At 38.1% G+C, this 13,751-nt stretch overlaps 1 protein-coding gene across 1 annotated transcript; it reads left to right on the top strand.

Moving 5' to 3' along the window:
• The first annotated feature begins 10,469 nt into the window (after positions 1–10,469).
• On the top strand, positions 10,470–13,515 carry LOC148032025 (uncharacterized). The gene is made up of 3 exons (XM_087682652.1): positions 10,470–10,969; positions 11,969–12,098; positions 12,328–13,515. The coding sequence occupies exons 1-3, from the start codon at positions 10,870–10,872 to the stop codon at positions 13,139–13,141; spliced, it is 1,044 nt and encodes a 347-aa protein (XP_087538778.1). The 5' UTR covers positions 10,470–10,869; the 3' UTR covers positions 13,142–13,515.
• Positions 13,516–13,751: the final 236 nt, after the last annotated feature.

The raw sequence follows: 13,751 nt of genomic DNA, 5'->3' as shown, positions 1-13,751 counted from the left end.
GTTACGCCCATACTTGGTGGCATTACATGTAAAAGATTGGGCAAAATTTTGACTCTTGGAAGGAGTTCAAGCAAGTAATGATTGATGTCTTTGTGTCTCCTTTGGAAAAAGAAAGGCTTCAAAGAAGATGGTATGCATACACTCAAAGAGGAATGTCTGTTAGAGACTATTCCAATACCTACTTGAATCTTTCCATGTATATTGAAGGTACTTCAGATTTTGCTAAGCTGAACAAATACATTTTTGGTCTTGACCCTACCCTATCATTGGAGGTAGGAGCTCAACAACCAAAAACATTACATGAGGCCATACAATTGGTTGAAAGATACTCTTTGAAGTACAAAAGAGATGCACGAAATTTTCAGCAAAGAAGCATGGGCGATACAACCTACAAAGTATGGGCAAGTTTTTAGCCAATCAAGAGACTCTTTCAGGCAAGAAAATAGAGGTTATAACAGTTTAAACAATTATAACAGCAAAGCACCAACATTTCCCATTGTTTATGCCTCTAAACAAGGTGGAAATTTCGTACAAAAATAGGGGAAAACTTTCAGATATGTGGCTAAGCCAAGAGGTAATTTTTCAAGAGCTGAAAATGCTCCTAAATTGCCCCAAAACAGTTCTAATAGCAACTTCCTTTCTCAGGACAAGGTTAGGGAAATGCATGCAAAAGGATTATGCTTCAAATGTGGGGAGAAGTGGTCACAATATCATAAGCTGAAGTGTAAAGCTAAGAATTCAAAAATCAACATGGTGATCACTCAAGAAGTAGAAGTTGAAGAAGAACAAGATCAAGAGGGAAATTGACTACATGTTGATGCATACCCAATGGTTGAAGAGATTCATGACGAAGAGAATGCCACCAATGAAGAATTCTATGATCCCAAGGATGGATTTCCTTTTGATCCAAGTGGTAATCATGATTCTCATGCTTCCTTGTATACCATCTCACATGATGCATGGACTGATTGCAAAGGGAAAAATACACTTAGACTCAAAGGTTTCATTAATAGCAAGGTTGCACATATTCTAGTGGATACGGGCAGCACTCATAGCTTTGTCAACACCAAATCTTTGAATGGGATGAAGTTGCTACCCATTGATATGGACTCTTCCTTGCGGATACAAGTTGCCAATGGTGCATATGAGTCTAGTAAAGAAGTGTGTCCATGTACTTCAATTGATTTATCACCCTCTTGCACAATAAAAGTAGACTTGATCAATTTGGATATGGGGCCTATTGACATTGTCATTGGATGTAATTGGCTGAAAATACTTGGAAAATTCTCCTTGCACTTGGAGCAAATGCAAATGGGATTTAATTGGAAAGGACAGCACATAGAGTTGAAAGGAATGGACCACAAACAAATAGAACTCATTTTCATGAAGAAATTGCGAAAATAAATTAATGCCAAGTTATGCATCTTCACTCTTTTGCTTGCAAAAGTAGATGAAGGGCAATCAACGAATCAGCCATCTTCTTCTTCAAAGAAAAGGGATCCAAGATTGGAATAGCTATTGAAGGAATACAAGGATTTATTTCAGCAACCATCATATTTACCTCCAAAGCGAGAGGTTGACCATCCTATTGATTTGTTGCCCAACACAAAGCCCATCAACAAAGCTCCCAATCGCTTGTCCAAGTTTGAAAGGGAAGAGGTGGAGCAACAAGTCAAATAATTGCTACAAATGGGTTTAATTCAACAAAGTCAATCACCATTTGCCTCTCTCGTGCTCTTAGTCAAAAAGAAAGATGGATCATTTTGCATGTGTATTGATTATTGGGATTTGAACAAGTCAACAGTCAAGAATAGGTATCCTATTCCTCGAATTGATGATCTTTTGGATGAACTTAAAGATGCCAAGGTCTTCACCAAAATAGATATTTGATCGGATTATCATAAAATTCGAATGAAGGAAGGAGATGAGTTCAAAACAGCCTTTAGGACTGAAAGAGGGTTATACCGCTTCTTGGTTATGCCATTTGGACTTTCCAATGCACTCGCTACTTTTCAAGCCCTCATGAATAAAATATTACATCCCTTCTTGTTCAAAACAATCCTTCTTTTATTTGATGATATCCTAATCTATAGAAGATCCAAGGATAATCATTTGAAGCATATGAGAGAGGTCTTTGACACCTTACGAAGACACACACTCTTCGCCAAGATGACGAAGTGTTCTTTCATGGAAGATAAAGTTGAATACTTAGACCATGTTGTGGGAGAACAAGGGATTAGAGTGGACCCCAATAAATGGCACAACGATCTTTTATGGTATCGTGATAGAGTATTCTTGACACCACAATCTTCTTTCAAAGACCGTATCTTGCATGAGATGCACTCTTCACCTTTAGTGGAACACCATGGGTTGTTCAAAATATTTGACAATATCCATAAGAGTTTCTATTTGAAGGGCATTTGGAGGGATGCTAAGGATTATATTATGCAATGTCTTCTGTGTCAACAAAATAAAGATTCCTCTCTTGTACCCGGTGGTTTACTTCAGCCACTTCCTATTCCTCAAGGGAAGTGGACTGATATTACAATGGATTTTATTGTGGGATTATCTACAACAAAGCATGGGTGGAATAGCATTTATGTGGTGGTGGACCAGTTGACTAAGTCAACTCATTTTATCCCTACTAAGGCTCAATTTATAGCAAAGCAAGTGGCTGAAGAGTTCATGGAATGTGTTTTTAAGCTTCATGGTATGCCATTGAAGATAGTATCCGATCATGATACTAAGTTCATTGGAAGTTTTTGGAGGAGCTTATTCACTTCTATGGGAACAATTTTGACTCCTAGTACGGCATATCATCCCTAAACCGATAGCCAAATGGAGCGTGTCAATAAATGGTTGGAAGTTTATGTTTGTCATTTTTGCCATGACACTCAAGCTTTGTGGGATCATTGGTTAGATCTTGTTGGATTCTGTTATAATAACACTCATCATATGAGCATTGGCATGCCACCATTTCAAGCACTTTATGGATACAAAGTGCAAATACCTTCAGCCCTTTTTCATGAAGACGTGAATCCACAAGCCAAGGTTGAAGTTGAGAAAATGGGATCTCTTTTGCATCAATGCAAATAAAATATTAGGAAGGCACAAGATGTTACGAAGGCTTATGCTGATGAAAAGAGGAGACCTTTGGAGTTTGAAGAAGAAGATTGGGTATTTCTCAAAGTGCCTAAATCTAGGTATGCTTCTCTCAAAGGCGGTCATAATAAGTTGGCCCATCGTTACTATGGGCCTTATCAAATCCTCAAACGAATTGGTGAGCTTGCATACAAGCTTGATGTGCCTTCTTCAACAAGGATACATTCTACCTTCCATGTTTTTGAGCTTAAGAAATATGTGGATCCAGCCATAAAGGTTTTAGAAGAGTTACCTCCCATGGATGAAGATGGTCTTATCATTTATAAACTTGAAAAGGTTATCAGCAAAAGAGAAAAGGTTTTAAGGAACCGTTCACTGCTGGAATACCTTATTAAATGGCGAGGTTTACCCATGGAGGAGTCTACTTGAAAACCATCATCGTACCTTGATTCTTTTCCATGGCTTTTGTAGGAAACATAGTAATATCTAAACATGATAACTTACTGTATTAAATTTATGCCATAAAAGTAATTGCTCTATGGTCATTAGAATTGGATTTTTATGGCATGGCTGCATACTAGGGATTGTCCTTTACATTTTTATAGCTCATACATGGTGATTGGACATTTCTTCTTCAAGTTATGGTCGATCTTGTGTAGTAGCCTGTTTTGGACAGTTTCCAGTAGTATATTCAAAATTCATAGTTGAACTTCATGGACATATGAGATCTTCTTCAGCTTGGAGTTCCATTACAACATGGATTTAACATTTACAAAGCTATCCTTGTAATCTTTCCTTGTAAATTGTCCCAAATTCCAGCTTTGAGGACAAAGCTCTTTTAGGTCAGGATGGCTTATAATAAAGCATAAATGCCTTAGTCTAGGGTAAGTATAAAAGGTGGAGGTGTAACATGTGAATCATCTTTTTGCCATTTTACAAACATTACTTGTTTGAGGTCTCAACCTCCCACCATCTAAGAGGGTGAATACTCTTGGCCACCATAGCTTCGGGTGCATACCTTGCTGCAACCACTCATCATTTGATTCCCAGCCAACATTGGTAATATCATTTAATGCCTAGCCACATTGGCTATGGTTTCTTGGCATTTTATGTCTATTTCTTGTATTTTCAGTTTAATGGCTTACTGTGGGAATTAGCTTCTTTACAATGTAAGAGTCATAATGACCACTGATATGCTAAGTACAGACGTGAGAATCTATCTAATGACGAGGCAGTCTACTATCAATGTCCATAGGTGTTGAGCTTGCTATCTCAATACTTTCCCTCAAGCTCGACTGCATCTTTGCAACTCCAAGTAAGCATAAAAAGTTTTGACGCTTCTCTCCACCCAATGCCTTTATGAAGATGCTAGCTATCTTATCACGTGTGTTGATATATACCAAGTCTTATCATGCTAGCTATCTTATCATGTGTGTTGATATATACCAAGTTGATATCACCTACAAGTACCTTCTCTCTCACAAAGTGGTAATGCACTTCAATGTATTTTGTCCTAGCATGGAACATAGGGTTCCTAGCCAATTTTAAACCATTCATGTTGTCACAATGAATGTTCTCTAACTCTGTGTTCAAGCCATACTGCCTTTGGGATAGCCATATAACATCATCATGTTTGATCACCTCAATACCAAGAAAGTACCACATCTCACCCAAATCCTTTATCTTAAACATATTCTTCAAAAGGTACTTGACTTTAGCAATCCCACTATCACTGATAAAGTCTTTCACATAGATGAGTATGATGACCAAATTCGCATCTCCCTTTCTCACATAAAGTGAGTGATCAGTATCAAAGACATAAAAGCCAATGCTGACAAGATACTCTTTGATCTTATCAGACCACGCTCTAGGTGCTTGCTTCAATCCTCCATAGAGCACCTTCTTTAACCTTCACACATATGTGGGATGCTCTAAATTCTCATAACCTACTGGCTAATCCACATACATATCTTCTTACATTTTTCCATGAAATAAGGCATTCTTTACATCCATTTGCAGCAAACTCCAACCTTTGGCTATTGCCAAAGAAATTACACATCTAACAATTGCCATCCTAGTAACTAGACTGAATGTTTCTTTATAATTTATGCCATATGTTTGGGCATGGTCTTTTGCAATTAGCCTAGCCTTATACCTGTTAACAAAGCCATCTGTATTATGCTTAATTTTGTAGACCCACTTACATGCAATAACTTTTTTTCCCTTGGCAATGTTACTAGATCCAATCTTGGTGGCCTCTAATGAAGCCATGTCCCTCATCCATTGCTCCATCCCAATGAGCATGACCAATAGCATTGTCAAAACAGGTGGACTCAACATTCTCAAGAGATTCTCAACCAAGCATAATGGCAAGTTGCATAACTTTCAAAGGCAAATCTTTTAATAGGATATCAACCCTACTAATGAACCATCATATCAATAGATCACTTAGTGGAGTCTTTATATTATGATGTGCTCTTTTTGCAGTTGATGTCTTGATTGAAGAAATACCAATCTCATAGTCCGAAATTTATGAAGCACTATAATCTCCATCAAATCCCAAATGACTAGGTAATGCATCATTACTATCTGAAACTTTCTTTTCCCTTTGTCTTTACTTGCAACACTAATAGATACATCTAAATATGTGAGACTACACCCTAGTCTCTTGAACCAAAATAGATACATCATTACTATCTGAAACTTTCTTTTCCCTTTGTCTTTACTTGCAACACTAATAGATACATCTAAATATGTGGGACTACACCCTAGTCTCTTGAGAACCAAGGGCTAGTAGCTATAGATATAGTACGAGATGACATTTCTAGTTCACTAAGGCTCTGTGATTCTTACTTTTCTTTCTACACATAACTACCATGATCATCACCATCATCCAATGCTTCACCACACTAGATGCATACCAATTTCTCATCTCATGAAAAATAACATCCATAATGAGGTTGTATAAATAGCTGAGAGGGCACTGAGATGTCACTATCAAGTGTTGAGAAAGTGTACCTTAGTTATACTTGAGAAAATTACTATGCAAGATTTTCTTGTACTTGAGCTCTCTTCTCCTTCTCTTGTGCACATAGATTTATGCTCTCACTCTAATTTTACAACATGATATTAGAGCCATCTTTGATCAAACACACTTTCCCGAACTCCATCTTGACTTAAGTGCACAAGAATATTTCATTTTTCTCATTTTATCTTCTTCTATTCCATAGCCAGTTCTGACCACCAGCTAGTGGAGGACTTGGGGAGAGGAAATGAGGCAATACCTCATAAGGTTTCTTTTGGGAACTTTATCCACACCTCAGGGCATAGCAATGTGGCACATCGAAGCTTGACATTTGGCACGCAAGAGCTTAGCATTACCATATTTTATGTCTTGAGGAGATTAATTTTTTCATCTTAAGCATATTATTCCCTAAATTCTTAACTCTCATAATCTTACTCTTGATCATTGTAAGGCTATGTGTCAGATTATAAACACAAAGACCATTTCCTTCTCTTCATCTAATCGTATTTCCTTGAGTACACATTTGTTACTTTCAGCCTGTTATTCACTTAGATTAAAACATCATTTTATTTGTTTTTGCTCTTATTGCATGCATTGTAAAGGATTAGACACTACCATTGCCTTGTGCAATCAGTAAGACCCTCCTCTAAACAAATAGGGCATATTAGTAGTAAATGTCCAAACTCTCTTGAAGCACCAAAACAATTGGAGGCCAACTATGTCTCCAAAGCACCTCATGACCGGCTTTCTAGTATCTGTTATATCATCTTTCCATAAACATCATTGTAGCCTATTTTATAAAAGAATCCCATTGATTCATTAGGGAGGGAACCACTTACATGTTATGTAATCCAATGCCACCTTGGCATTGAGGGGAGGTATTAGAAGTATAGCATGGGAACCTTGAGCAAGCAAGGGTGCACGAGGGAAGGTGAGGTATGAATGGACTGAAGGGCAAGGGAAGCCCTAGCCCTAGTCCATAGTGAGGCTATATAAATAGCCTAGAGTTCACTCTTAAGTGTTGAGAGAGTGTACCTTAGTTGTACTTGAGCAACTTACTAAGCAAGATCTCCTTCTGGTACTTGAGCTCTCTTCTCGCTCTTGTGCACACAACTCTATGCTCTCACTCTAATTTTACAACATTTATACTAGCATTTATATCTATCCTTCACTCGAGAAACAAGAAAGACTTCAATGACTCAAATGAATACAATTGATTTTTGCATTCTAGATGGACTGCTTTGAATTTTGCAAGGTAATAGCTCCTTGTACATGCAAACTGCTAGCCATACATGTATGCTAGCTAACAATCATACCACTACTAGCTAATTAATGCCAAACATGCATCAATAATCTATATACTAGTTAACAATCATTGTACATACTAGTAAATATTCCACCACATATATGATATAGTTAACAAGCTATTTTATACTACTAAATAGTACACTATATATCAGTTAACAATCAACACTTACATGAATGCATGTTAACTAGCATACAGATAATTGTGGTGATTGCTAAAGTCTAGCATACAATTTTTATAGTGGTGGCTGCTAAATAGCATACAAGAGACTATGGTGATTGCTAAGTAGTACAGATGATTGTGGTTATTGCTAACTAGCATAATTAGCATAGTTGCTAGCTATTAGCTAGCTATTAACTAGCTAGCAACTTAAATGTGTGCTAGCTATTAACTAGCTAACACACATGCTAAGTAGCATATATGCTATTTGCTAACAAGTTAATGTATATGGTAACTAGCATAGTTAGCATATATGTTAAATGTTAATGCCTAACATATATAGTTTCTAGCATATAAACTATTTGTTAACTAGCTAATCTATATGCTAAGTAGCATGCATGCTGACTACTAACAAGCTAATATATATACTAACTAGCATGTATGTTAATTGTTAACAAGCCAGCACATAAGCTAAGTAGCATACATGCTAGCTATTTGCATATCTATATAGCCAATAACATCAAGAGAATTAGCATTATAAGTACTAAACATAAAAAATACTCATAACTAATAAATATATTAAGTAATATTAACTATAATTAACATTAGCCCTAGTGTTTGAGTTACCTACTCTCTAGACCACACTCTATTGTGCACTCACTGGAATCTCCATTGAACAATAGGTAGACACACAATGTATCAATATAGCACAAAGGGATGTAAAGCACATGGCATGAACTACTAATATTAGGGCTTTGATAACACAAAAGAACATCACACACATGTAGCACACCTTCCTATGGCAAAGTTATACTATCAACATTATTTGGCACTAGAGAATGTGCTGAAGGGAATAACATCTTTATCAAGATTGTGTGATGCACCTACAACTCTTGAATTGCATTCTTCTATAGCTCAATATCAATAGGTAGTACATAGAAGGGATTTAGGCAATCAATTAAATAGACTACATGAACATGAAACAACACATTAAGTAATTTTAAGAAATCAAGACAATTCACCTCAATTGAGGAAGAATCTACACCTCTATTTCTAAACCCTACTCCAAGCACATCCAACATTGATCATTGTGAAGCTAACCACTTTATTAATGTCTCTCATGTTGTAGAATCGTCATGTGGCATGGATTCCAATTAGGCTTCAATAGCTTCCATTTGGCTCCTCAATAGATCTATGGATGCAAAAAACCTTTGCTTGCTCAATTTCACCACTCTTGTGTCCTCCACTTTTTATTGAATTTTTTCTAGACCCTCCTTTACTACTTATACACTCTTGTTAGTGTCGTCTATCCATTAGTTTGATTTGTGTTAAATCATGGTTAGTGCACCAATTATGCACGAAATTTAAAAAACTTGCAAATAGATAAGCTTGCCATTTTTGTACCTAGCTCTTATTCCAATCTATTCTTATATGGATGCTTTGCACTATATATCTTCCTCTTTTAAAATCGTTAGTAATTCATACTTTTAAAGAGTGCTTTGAGCATATACTCATACTTTAGTTAGGAGATCATATGGATATTCTTGACTTGGAATTTCATAATATTGCATGTAACCAAATAAATTCAAGTGCATGTCCTGAGTACATTAATTAAAATTTTCTAAAAATGAAATGTTTCTAAAGCTAAAATGCAAAATCCAATGTCCTTATATGTGCAATCTTTGGAAAATTGTGTTTTGTTTATTCTCTATGTTTTCAATTTTGAGCTAGTTTCAAGTCGAATCAATATTTTCATTATAGGTCCCATTAGATTTCATTGTATACCAAGAGCTATTAATGACCTTTGTATTAAGAGATGTGGATTTGTAGAGTGGTCCACTTTTGTCTTAAGTCTTTGGCATGTTTCCATGGGCATCCTTGTCAATGACATACAGATTATTTACACACACACACACACACACACACACACACGCATGTACACACATGTGCATGTGCACAATGATGTATGAATTACACACACAATGCCTTACAAGGGATTTTGAAAAAACTAAGCTGCTTTAAAATGCTAAAATCTAGTATAAAAGCATAAAAAGATCACGTGGTTTATGTACTTTGATTTGAGGAACTTATGAGTCCTGATGTTCACAAATGGTAAGCAATTCACACAAATAATGACTTTGTGAACCTTAAAAAATATTCTCATCCTTCAAAGAGGGATTTATGTGTAAATATTACCAACTTTGGAAGAAATATGTTGGCTTCAATAAAATTGTCGATATTTATGACGCAAATTTATCATTGGATTATAGAAAAAATCTTAGAAATTCTTGATTTGGAGCTCCTAGAGTACTAAGCAATTTATAGCAAAACCTGTATATATAAGACTAATGATCAAAATCAATTGTTGGCACCTTAGGGAGTGCCATGACCTTATGTTTTGCGGTGAATATTATAGACCTTATGAAGGAGAGAGGCATTTCCAAATGAGCAAATAGATGCTTATGTACCGGTTTGTTATAATTGTGTGAAAGGTGCACACATGTTGTCCAGAATTTTGGCGAGGGGAAAAGATACTATTAAGTCAAAGAAGGAAAGAGAAAAGGGTGAAGGACGGATGTGAAGGGGGAGCTATTAATTAGGAGAGGAGGTTTAAAACCATCCCATCATCAACAACGAAGCCTCTAAGAAAGAAGAAGTATTGAAGGAACTTGGGGAACACACACACACACACACCAAATGGCAATGGTGAGCTAGTGAAGCAAGCTCAAATAGTATTCTTTCTTTCTTTCTATTTTTCTTTTGGTACACAACAGTCTTTGGGCCAGCACCACCATGAAGTACAATATAGACACACATCTTCTCATCCTTTATTCCTCTCTCTCCTCTCTCTCTCTCTCTCTCTCTCTCTCTCTCTCTCCACGCCCTACAGTGACTCCACATGATGATGATGATCTCCTCCTTTCCTTTCACTGATTTTTCTCTTCCCTTACTCTTTGGAGAGAGTCAAATTTGGTGGGTTGCCCATCTCTATCCTCAGACACTATATTGCTGCTCCTTCATTCATTCCATGCATGAATCACTCAGCCAGCTACACTTCCCTCACTCCTACAGCTGCAATTTAATTTGGCTTCTTTTTTCTCCTCATCTCTGCAGGATGAATGTTGGAGCCATATTATGTAAATTATGTTGTATCGATATGCAGTCCACCATGTGATCATGTTCTGATCTCTCTCTCTCTCTCTCTCTGTGTGTGTGTGTGTGTGTGTGTGTGTGTGTGTGCCAGCTTGATCTCGGGATCAAAGCTGTCACTTGAGCAATGCGGAAGAGCTTGTGGTCACCAGATGAAGACGCCAAGCTCAAGCAGTACGTCACCAAGCATGGCTATGGCAACTGGAGCGATGTGGCAAAGCATGCAGGTAATATATTAATTAATGTTGAGTGATCGTAAGATAGTCGAAGTTGCAACCTAATGAACGATATAATTATATTGCGGAGTATAATTTCTGAGCTGAATAGCCATTAATCTGCATCCTCATACATATGATGACTATCATGGTGATATAGATGGTTATCATCGATCCTTCCCACATTGGATAAGTCAGCTCTCCGTGTCCAGATAATATCTCGCGTGAAAATCCATCTCTTAATCTGGATGCTCACATCGGCCTGAGAATAGCTTCTATCCTACGTCTCCAGACAGACAGACAGACAGACAGACAGACGCACAGAGAGAGAGAGAGAGAGAGAGAGAGAGAGAGCGAGAGAGGTCGTTAGGGTGAACCCATAGTCATATAGAATTATACAAAAGTGAAAATTGAACCTGGATCAGCTGTAGCATCTTGCTGGGCTATGCATAAACTGAGAGAGAGAGAGAGAGAGAGAGAGAGAGGTTGTCACTCTGTTGATTAGTTACTATGTTCAAGAGGTAGGTATCTACCACTCGGGCACCCTAAACGGCATATTAATCCAGGAAGCAGCTGGTTCAACTTTTCTGTCCCTTGATTGCAGTCTCATATAGTTTAAGGGTCTCAATCTCAGATCAGACATACACCTGTGTATAATTCCCATCAAAATTGCCACCTCCGAAGCATATCACCGTATCCAGCTATGCCGGTCACTCCTTGACAGTTGTGATAATGTCTCCACTGCCATAACCATACAAACTCCAACATGAATCAATTTGTGAAGGTCCCTGGGTATCTTTGTTGAAGTGCGTTTCTGGCAAACCAATGAGTTGCAAATAAAGAACCGTGTACTCTGTGTAAGATCCTACTATAATGTGACCAACATCATTCAGTTTTCTTTCCTCGTCTCTAGTTGATCGAAAGGTTCACCTGATCACGAGTAGTATAAGTAAGGACACGCACTCCAGACACATAATCTCTTAGGCTTAATATTTGGGCTGATACATGCAGGCCTGCAGCGGTGTGGCAAAAGCTGCCGGTTGAGGTGGCTCAACTACCTGAGGCCAGACCTGAAGAGGGGCAAGTTCTCTGCAGATGAGATCCGGCTCATAGTGAAGCTCCACAAGTCACTGGGGAACAGGTATGTTTCTATGCACTGCCACATTACCAATTCTGGGTCCTCATAGCATCAAGTGTGTGGAGATCTGTTCCAGTTTGGACATGGTGGAGACTGTTCTCCAAGACTCTACCAACTGCTGCATGTGATCATGCTGCTAATTCAATAGCAAGCTTTAAATTCGTAATAAACAGCACTGCATCCTATTTTTAAGAGCCCTTAGAATGAGCATGACATCCATCTTTGTGTGCAGCTGGTCAAAAATAGCATCATTCCTGCCAGGAAGGACAGACAATGATATCAAAAACTTTTGGCATTCTTACACAAGGAGCACAAGGAAGGTAGATCAGCAGCCAACTAGTGATCATTCCACCACAATTCATGGGACTACCAGCAGCATTAATGGGACTACAAGCAGCATTACTGTGGCTAGTAATTCTAGTGCATTGCCAAGGTGTGATAATTATACCGGTGAGACAGCAGCTCAACCTTCACCCTCAGATCAGATGATGCAATTGATCACAGCTACTAGCAGCAACTCCTGCACTAGCTATTCTCCCACAACTGACAAAATCACAGATTCCCCCATCAGCACATGCAGAAGTACTGGCCAGATGATGAGCATAGGTAATTGCACCTACAGTACCCATAACCCTAATTTCATCTCTAACGTACCTTGGGAGCTGAATTCCTCAAATGGGCTTGCATTATCACAACCCAGCATGATTAAGCTGGTGAATCGAGACACCTCATCGTTCGATCATTCAAGGCAATTGGAGCCTGGATTGCTGAAGATGATCATCAACTGCAGCACTAGCTGTACTCCTGCAAGCCTAATTGTTAATGCTGCTTCAGATCCTCTCTCCAGTGACAATCCAATCCTTAATATGCAGAACATGGGTAGCTATCCCTCAGCCTATGCAGACCAGTGCAGCTTGCACAGCTTTACATGGGATGAGGAACCGGCACCAGCCCCTGAAGGCCTGCAATCAGTTGTGTGGAGCTTTATGAAGGCCACAACAACAAAAGAAGATCTGAGCAGCACCCAAGAGCTCCAAGCCACTTAATTGTGGTCAGGACCATTACATATTGGCAACCTAAGCAACTCCATTAATGGCTAGGACCCATTATATTCCCAACCTTACAGTTTGTGATTTAACATAATTCATTCAATAATCTCCACCGTCTTCATTCGGTTGCAGGAATGCTCAACTTACCTTTCTGTACATTGCAAGCTACCTTATTTCCAAACTGGCACATCGATTCCATTACTCAAACCTTGTTATCCCCCCTATATGTAGTATTGATGACAAGAGCTCCAAATTAACCATAAATCTATTGTAATTGTTGTGTGGAATGCATTGTACAATTTGTTTATGTGGTACTTCATTCTGATTCAAAGCTCCAAGCATCCCGCTAATTAGACGAATAAGCTTCAAGCTCAAAACTGTGCTACATATACTTTGTTTTTCTTGTTATCACTAATAAATCCATACCCACTTGACAAAAATGTCCAGTAGGATCTACGCCTTTGTTTTGTGTATGTCACTGAGAGATTATCGACTATGGTGGCTCCATAATTGCAGGGCTTAGTATGGCCCTTAATATAGTATGTTTACCGAGTGTTTCGACTTAGTATGTGTGTAGTAGTAATATTGAGACGCAGGCATATTCATG

This window comes from Lygodium microphyllum, chromosome 8 (genome assembly GCF_053477565.2).
Source record: "Lygodium microphyllum isolate KBCC chromosome 8, Lygodium_microphyllum_v1.1.10, whole genome shotgun sequence".
In the NCBI taxonomy this organism is placed as follows: Eukaryota; Viridiplantae; Streptophyta; class Polypodiopsida; order Schizaeales; family Lygodiaceae; genus Lygodium; species Lygodium microphyllum.
The sequence above is the reverse complement of the archived record's forward strand: the minus strand, read 5'-3'. Positions and strand labels throughout refer to the sequence as shown.

What these genes read in the sequence shown, in the direction of transcription:
- LOC148032025 (XM_087682652.1), top strand. Translation starts at nt 10,870, where the DNA reads ATGCGGAAGAGCTTGTGGTCACCAGATGAAGACGCCAAGCTCAAGCAG. An exon ending in CGATGTGGCAAAGCATGCAG is followed by an intron (nt 10,970 to 11,968) that starts GTAATATATTAA and finishes TGATACATGCAG; the next exon opens with GCCTGCAGCGGTGTGGCAAA. An exon ending in CACAAGTCACTGGGGAACAG is followed by an intron (nt 12,099 to 12,327) that starts GTATGTTTCTAT and finishes CTTTGTGTGCAG; the next exon opens with CTGGTCAAAAATAGCATCAT.